Source organism: Colletes latitarsis, chromosome 8 (assembly GCF_051014445.1).
Source record: "Colletes latitarsis isolate SP2378_abdomen chromosome 8, iyColLati1, whole genome shotgun sequence".
Taxonomy (NCBI): Eukaryota; Metazoa; Arthropoda; class Insecta; order Hymenoptera; family Colletidae; genus Colletes; species Colletes latitarsis.
The window spans coordinates 28,893,908-28,902,346 of record NC_135141.1 but is presented as its reverse complement, the minus strand read 5'-3'; the positions used below and the strand labels follow the sequence as shown (position 1 = coordinate 28,902,346).

At 35.9% G+C, this 8,439-nt stretch overlaps 2 protein-coding genes across 11 annotated transcripts in view; one reads left to right on the top strand and one right to left on the bottom strand.

The window, feature by feature from the left end:
- Positions 1-2,444: 2,444 nt before the first annotated feature.
- On the top strand, positions 2,445-7,642 carry LOC143344830 (protein RER1). Of its 2 annotated transcripts, none has more exons than XM_076771318.1 (7): positions 2,445-2,755; positions 3,581-3,664; positions 3,859-3,963; positions 4,040-4,136; positions 4,407-4,624; positions 4,730-4,803; positions 7,501-7,630. In XM_076771318.1, the coding sequence occupies exons 2-7, from the start codon at positions 3,590-3,592 to the stop codon at positions 7,520-7,522; spliced, it is 591 nt and encodes a 196-aa protein (XP_076627433.1). In that variant the 5' UTR covers positions 2,445-2,755; positions 3,581-3,589; the 3' UTR covers positions 7,523-7,630. The 2 variants fall into 2 exon arrangements, with proteins under 2 accessions (XP_076627433.1, XP_076627434.1); XM_076771319.1 differs by having other exon boundaries at positions 2,447-2,755; positions 4,730-4,826; positions 7,501-7,642.
- Positions 7,643-7,761: 119 nt separating this feature from the next.
- The window catches only part of Dh44-r1 (Diuretic hormone 44 receptor 1), a 77,130-nt gene continuing 76,452 nt past the window's right edge, over positions 7,762-8,439 (bottom strand). For 5 of the 9 annotated variants that reach the window (XM_076771281.1, XM_076771280.1, XM_076771282.1 and 2 more), the window contains 2 exons: positions 8,238-8,392; positions 7,762-7,985 (listed from right to left, as the gene is read on the bottom strand). In XM_076771281.1, the coding sequence (XP_076627396.1) occupies positions 7,841-7,985; positions 8,238-8,392 (300 nt within the window). In that variant the 3' untranslated portion in view covers positions 7,762-7,840. Of the gene's footprint in view, positions 8,393-8,439 lie in introns of all 9 variants that reach the window. The other 4 variants (XR_013080162.1, XM_076771286.1, XM_076771287.1 and 1 more) reach the window with 4 other exon arrangements.

Below are 8,439 nucleotides of genomic sequence, written 5' to 3'. Positions count from 1 at the left end.
AGTCGTAATCGTTGTACGTTGTCAGAAGTAACAGGAGTGGTCAGTGGCGGTCAGCAGAGACGAGCAGAGATCACCAGGGGCGAATAGTAGCATGTAGTAAGCGTTATATGTCGTCAGAAGCATCAGAGGTGGTCAGCAGCGGTCAGCAGAGACGAGCAGGGGCAAGCAGGAACAAGTTCTAATCGTTATACGTTGCCAGAAGCATCAGGGGTGGTCAGCAGAGGTCAGCAGAAGCTGGGAGAGGCTGACAGTAGCCAGTCGTAATCGTTGTACGTTGTCAGAAGTAACAGGAGTGGTCAGTGGCGGTCAGCAGAGACGAGCAGAGATCACCAGGGGCGAATAGTAGCATGTAGTAAGCGTTATATGTCGTCAGAAGCATCAGAGGTGGTCAGCAGCGGTCAGCAGAGACGAGCAGGGGCAAGCAGGAACAAGTAGTAATCGGTATACGTTGTCAGAAATATAAGCGGTGGTCAGCAGAGGTCAGCAGAGGCTGGGAGAGGCTAACAGTAGCCAGTCGTAATCGTTATACGTTGTCAGAAGTAACAGGAGTGGTCAGTGGCGGTCAGCAGAGACGAGCAGAGGCATGCAGTGGCAAGCAGAGATCAGCAGGGGCGAACAGTAGCATGTAGTAATTGTTATACGATGTCAGAAGCATCAGGGTTGGTCAGCAGCGTCCAGCAGAGCCCAGCAAAGACATGCACAGGCAAGCAGAAACCTGCAAAGGCAAGCAGAGACTTGTAGGGGCATGCAATAGTAAGTATTAATCGTTATACATTATCAGAAATACCTGCAGTGGTCAGTAGCGTTCGGCAAAGGCCAGGAAAGTTCAGCAGAGACAAGCACACGCTGACAGAGATCAGCAAACACCAACAGAGGTTAGCAGAAGTCAGTAGGAATCGTTATAGGTTGTCGAAAATATAAGCGATGGTTAGCAGAGTCCAGCAGAGGCAAGCATTAATCAGGAGCAGTCGGTAACAGTCGCTGTATGGTGTGAAAAGTTGTCGGGAGTTCTGTACTTTTGTCAGCACTGGTCATCAGAGGTTATCAGAGGCAAATAGAAACCAGGAGTAATTTGCAGAGTTCAGTAATGAACTCTAGGAAAGGCAAGTAAAAATGCCTGGTCAGTCGAGAATCTCGGCTCGAGATTCCAAATCGTATGCCGTAGACGGAAGGTCGGATTTCAGTTGTTAAGAGCGAGAAGGCAAATGTGAGCCTTTCTCTCTCGACTCCCACAAAATAATCGAGAAAGAGGGCATGTGTCAGTTTGGCTTTGTCGACTTTCCGAAATTCTACGAGCTCACGTACGCGTGATCTTCCATGTGTGAGTAGGACACCGGGTGCTGAATCTGGCATCTCTGACTAGAACACCTCCTATGGCCCCCTATTCTGGTATACCGAATTATACGCGACGCAACGTATAACGTATGTGTCTTTTCTATGACTGAATCAAAAGACGAAAAATAGGACTAAACAAAATAAGCGAGTTAAAGAAGGCAAATGTGAGCCTGCCTCTCTTAACTCCCATGAGACGTGTCCACGGTGCACTCGGCGCTTCGTCTGGCATCTCTGGTTTATACCAGAGATGACAGATCACGCGTACGTACGTAAGCTTGTAATGTTTCGGACAGTCGACAAAGGTAAACTGACTGCTCTCCTTCAAGCGTCCAAGTTTGTCGTCAAATAGTTCGCTATCTGCGACGCTAGATGGCGCTTATTTACCGACCTCAAGCCCCCTGGTGCTAAAACGCCCAAGTTTGTCGTCGAATAGTTCGATTTCTTCAACGCTAGATGGCGTTTATTTACCGACCTCAAGCCCCCTGGTGCTAAAACGCCCAAGTTTGTCGTGGAATAGTTCTTATCGCTCACGCTAGATGGCTTTCTCGACAAACTTGGGCGTTTTAACACCAGGGGGCTTGAGGTCGGTAAATAAGCGCCATCTAGCGTTGAAGAAATCGAACTATTCGACGACAAACTTGGACGTTTTAACACCAGGGGGCTTGAGGTCGGTAAATAAGCGCCATCTAGCGTTTAAATAATGAACTATTTGACGACAAAGTTCAGCGTTTTGCCGTAGATGGCAGTGCAAATCATGTACCACCGGTGGGTCACACTTTCTTTAACTTATACAGAGGCGGCATCACGGACAAACTAAACGGACATTTAAGTGGGCGAGAATGCAGCACTCATGTCGTAAATTCCAAGCATATAAATTTATTTTAGTTCTGGAGAGGACTACTACTACTTTATTATAATAATAATAAGCTTTAGACAGAAGGCAAATGTGAGCCTTTCTTTCTCGACTTCCGCGAGACGGTTCGAAACTATTAGAGAATCGAAAAAGAAGGCATGTGTCTGCTTACCTTTGTCGACTCTCCGAAACTCTACGCGCTCACGTATTATGCATGAGCTGGCATAGTGTGAGAAAGTGGAACAAGGGGTGTTCCCCGGTGCACCTGGGGTCTCCGTTTGGCATCTGAAAAGGATCACGGAGGTTACCAAAGAGTATGATTTTATAGAGCGGAATTATGACAAACTGAAATTCCTCGCTAAACCGCAGACGGCGTTGAGGTGGGAATTCTTCAAATCTTGCATCACTGCCCTGGACAATACGAGAAGATAAGTGGAGACACCTTGCATATTCTATAGTACGTTCGATCATAGTATGCTATTAATGTAGTGACGTGTTATATTTTTTAAACCAAACAAATAAGGAATTAATCCCGGAGATTGGCTGAAAACGTACAAATATCTTAGGGTAAGTGAAATTTATTTTAATTCTACATCCATTCCGTAGCAATATTTGCGATAATCATAATACGAGGAGGTTATGTACATATCCCTTAGTTTATTCCACGACTATAGGAACTCGTGAATATGCTATTAATTTCATTAACCTATCACTTATAATCTCACGAGATAGATATTCGTGCGATTGATGAACACAGATATCAAGCTTTAATTCAATTTTAAGTTATTTTTTACTATAAAAATATCAAATCGAGGTGTTGCTTAGGAAGTCTTATATTGGAGCAACCTTGAGTTCGTTGTAATGATTGTTTTAATAATCTGAGGTACTATTAATTCTCAATGAATATAAAGTTAGACCCTTATATGGTGATTGTTGCATATTTAAGAACTTAATAAGCAATCTTTCATCGTGATTATGCTTCTTATACATTTGAAACATTAACACGATTGAGTGTACGATAAATTTTCGTTCGTTTTTCTCGTAATTTATTTGAGAAAATTTTTCTCATAGTGCATGAAAATGATGTATTCAATGCCTCGATCGCAAGATGTAATCAGTCTTTTTATGTAATTAATCTTTCATTAATTTTCTTTTTATAAATAAAGAACAATATTGTTCATTTTTATTTTTTGTTTTATCGTTTTAAGTTCACAATTCCAAAATATAAATCTAATTTTATACCATTAAAAAACATTATTTAGTTCTTATTGTCTCTGTGTAATTTATTTATTTCTTTCTTTGATAATTTAAACGTTTTTTTTATTGCAGACAAAAATGAAATATTAATTGTAAATACTATTGATCACATTTCTCATTGAAATAATTTTATAGGAAGGTAAGATGATGCAAGATGAGCATCTGAGTGGTCCAGGGAGACAAAATGTTTTCAGTCAAGCAATAGGAAGAATATCACAAGTATGTAATTCATTTGTTAGGTTTCTATCTTCAATGTCATTTCTTCTCTGTTTGACTATGGTTCACCATATGTTCAGTGTCGTTTATTACATAACGTACTCTACAGAAATAATGTTTTTTCTGTCGCAAGTAAACAACGAATCGATGTAATACCTTTCAACCATTTTAATTTCCTGAATACATTTGCGTTACAGATATATCAAAGATATTTAGATCTGTGGACACCTCATGTAATATCAAGGTGGACATTTGCTGTGTTACTATTACTTGTTTTTACACTGCGTATATTTTTTACACAAGTAAGTTGTTAATCTCTTGAAAGTTCAAATTGTATTAGTTTACAAAGAAGACTGAAAATATTTCTCATGTTTCCAGGGATGGTATATTGTCACATACGCATTAGGAATTTATCACTTGAATTTATTTATAGCATTCCTTACTCCAAAAATTGATCCTGCAATGGATTTTGATGGTAAGCATTTATAAATCTGAGAATAAAAATTTATTAACATGATACAGAATTGGAATGAAACGGATATTAGGTGATGGAAACGGTTCGTGTGGGTTTGAAAGAATGTCGTAGACAAGCAGGTTATACTCACAAAGGAAGAAGTTTAGATACATAACAATTGAAAGTTATTTTGAGTTCAATTTTATTAGAAAAATCGCACGAACTTTTTTCGACACCCGGTATGTGTATCACCATTTTCAAAACATCTTTTTAATAGAAGTTTCTTAACAGATGGTGAGGGTCCAGAGTTACCCACAAGATCTAACGAGGAATTTAGGCCATTTATTAGGAGGTTACCAGAATTTAAATTCTGGTATTCTGTAATGAAATCTACAGTCATGGCAATGATATGCACTATGTTTGATTGCTTTAATATACCGGTGTTCTGGCCGATATTAGTTATGTATTTCATAACATTATTTTGCATTACCATGAAACGTCAAATAAAGGTAAAGAATTATCATATTTTATTACTTTAATGCTGACATCATGTCTATGATAATATTAAGAAACTCAAGTAACTATAAGTAATTTATTTTGAAATTATTTTTCAGCATATGATCAAATACAGATACCTGCCCTTCACTCATGGAAAACCAAAGTACCAGAATCACGAGGATACTTCGAGGTTAATACCTTCAAAGTGAATAGGTGTGAAGTATGTTTGTTGATGGTGGTGCATAAATGTGTAGATTTCTATTTTCCTGGTACCATACGGAAAAAAACAGTCTTTGAATATGGAAGCAGTTGCATACTCTTTTTTTTTTTTCTTCAATGACATTACATACGAATAAGATCATTGTCTTGTACAAGAAAAATTTAATCTATGGAAGGTGCAATGCTAAAAGTATAATGTATGGTACTTAAACTGAATTGCAGTAATATATTTGTATCATAAAACTTGTACAAAGTATTGTTAGGTCTTACACAAACGTGGACACAGTAACAATATGAACAATACGCAGTTGTTAATGTAATATTAAATTATCATTGAATGTAAAAAAAAAAAAGTCATTCGTATACATAAGATTCGTAATATAATCATGAACTCATTACGTAATCTCGTAATCGTACCGTTTATGGTTTTGATGCTCCTTATTCTCTTATTACGAACATTCCATGTACAAGATTACGCTTGGTTTATTTATTACAGTTTTTTCAAGCATTAGAATCTTATTCAAATTTTAATTTCAACCATTGTCTTGTCAAGCAAGGTATATAACAAAATCGTGGCTCCAAATTAGTATTCTTTTCAGCGATAGATAAAATATGTAGTTTAGTGAATCAATATGATTGATTTTCTGTGCTGAAATGGAAACGAAGATTTTTCGGGGCATTTATAGTTCGCGATGGACAGCAATCATCGTCTTGAATAAATTTAATACCACGGAACAATTTAGTTTACTTTAGTTCGATATAAGGTTCAGACTTAACGTTTGAAGTAAAACTGTGTTCTTTTGTCAGCATCTCTCTAATATCTAATAATACAAGTATCGTGAGAGTGCATTTTATCAAAGATAGGCTTATTAAAATGGTAGTTTAAAACGACGATACATCGAATAACACATACCATTTACGATACTTCTCTAATCTGTCTCTATACAAATTTGTATATATGAAATTGTTTAATAAATAACATTCACGGGTCGCTGACGCAAAGTAAAATAAATATTAGGTCGTAATGCTATTTAGGGGTGACTCTTAAGGTCCAAAGATCATCTGCCTGTATTAATGTATGTCTGTTTAGAATAATATATATACATATATATATACATATTTTTTTCAACATATAACATTGCTCATATGCGATATCTCATATTATGCCAGTTTAATAAAAATATTACTTTTATTCGTCAAAGAAATTAATCATTATGCAAACTTTGTATTGTACATAGATATCGCTCCGAAAATCTTACTAAATGTTTCTTTTTTTTTTTATACTCTTTGGTTATCACTTTATTTTCTCTAACTTAGCGTGTTCATCTCAATAAATTTTTAAATATAAACTTTGAACTAATCGACTTATGTTACGCTTTCTCTGTCTGTATAAAATATGAGTTCCTTTAATTATACTTGAACGTAAAAATAAAGTTTTATGTCATCAGGTACGATTTCTTTTCGGCCTTTTACCTTGTAGTTTATTAATAGTTTCTTTTGGATCTTTGGACAAACTTTAAACCCCGAATAACGAGCTCCTCGGTTACCTCTGGGCGTGATATTATTTTCTTTTATCATATACTTTGAAATGTAGTTACATTCGCTGAACGAGGTTTATTCTTTAAATTTAATATTGACTACTGTAACATTCTTTAACTTTTCTAGATATACGCGCACACGTACACACATACACACACGACTTTGTGTAACACATTTTATAAATCTTAATATATATGTAAAATATAGTAATTTATTCGACGATATCGTAGAAGACATAAAATAAAAATTCAGCGATATGTACATACATATATATATATATATATATAACTTGGGGAAAAGTGATGCTCAAGTTCTAACGGAAGCGATTGTTAATACATATTTACAATATATTTTCGATAAAGCTTTCGTGGTTATAAAATAGTAAAAAAAAAAAAAATTAAAAATAAAGTAAATAATAGTTTGTTACAATAAATACTCTCTCTTGAATCACGGTACAAATACAATGCTTGTTTCATTCGTCTGAGAAATCATTAACTGCCATTGGTTTTCATTATTTTGCTTTATTTATATTGTTAACCAACTATTTTAGACATACAACTGCAAGGATTGTTTTAAAAAATTTGGGGTTTCTTATTTCCATTTTTTATATCCTTTAAATTTGCGAGTACCATAGGTTTACGAGGGAAGTTTCTGTGTGCGAATTTTCATTCTTTTCTTGGTGTAAACGTGTGACTTGTTTACGATAATTTCACATCCACGAATCTTTAAGAGTTTCCGTTTCTTTTTTATACAGCAAGGAAGATATCACCGCATACATCAATGTTGCGATACCTTACGAGAACAGTTATTTTCACCGATCGGAGTATTATTATATGTTTTATTTGTAATGAAAATTGGGTAAAATAACAGAGTATTTAAAAAAAAAAAAAAAAAAATAAAATTTTAATCGAAAAAGACAATTTAGTTTAACATCGTCGAAGTCCAATCAAGCACAAGTTTTACCCAGTTCGAATTGCAAATGGTCCTGTTAACGTAGACAGGAATATATTTTTCCTTTGTATTTTAATTTCGACGTTTAACATATTTTAATTAGACTGTTTAGAACAGTTCAGCGACAGATAGCCCTTCGTTACTGCAAAAATGTCTTAAACATTCTTTTTTTTTACAGGTGTCCGCTTTTGGAAATTTGAGAGTGGTATCTCGTAGCATTTAAAAAGAAAAAAAAAAGATCAATTTCCCCGATACAAACGCGTTTCTTAAGAAAATTTAACAAAATGAGGGGGAAACGAATGCTAGGACGCGAAAGTGAAAATGACGGAGCACGAATGAACGAATGAATGGAAGAGAACGAAAGAGTATCATCTTTTTCTAACGCAACGGTGATTCCAAATAAACAGTTGTTGAAGCATTGTCTCGCATGTAAAGAATTTGTAATTTCACCAAAACCATTCCTTAGCATACGACCGTATGGTCAACGAAAACTGATACGTATATTATTGTTGGATTTCTTACTCATTGAGATCCTCTGAGATCGCCTTCTTTGATTTATCCAGAAACGTGGTGGTCGAATTCAAACCCACCACGGTCGTGGTCGTCGTTTCGCTTACCGAGGAATCTCTTTTTCTATATAGATTCGACGGCGGGCAGTACAATCTGAAAATCAGAGGATTAAAAAACCTCTAATAGTTGTTGTACTGGTGTACGAGTATTATAATACACAAACAATGTTCCTTACTTCGAAGGTGACTTAGAAATTTCTAAATGGAAGGTTTTAGAATTAAATAGTAATTAGGTAACTTTCCTGAAAATTTCATTCTGGGTTAATGGACGTACTGTGTTCAACCGCAGAGTCGATCGTCGTATTACATTTGTTTAACACACACATATAGTAGGGGAATAAAATACCTTATACTCTCTGTTCTCGAACGGGGTGACCAATTGTTATAATACCTTCTTTCGGTATCCAGATCACGAGCCGTGGTCCATCGTTCAATGTGATGTTTTACTGTATTTTGAACTTCGGTGTTCAGGAAGCAATAAAATAGCGCGACGAAGAGGCCCTGCAAAATTAGGGAACAATTAGGTATATTAAACAAGACGTTTATTT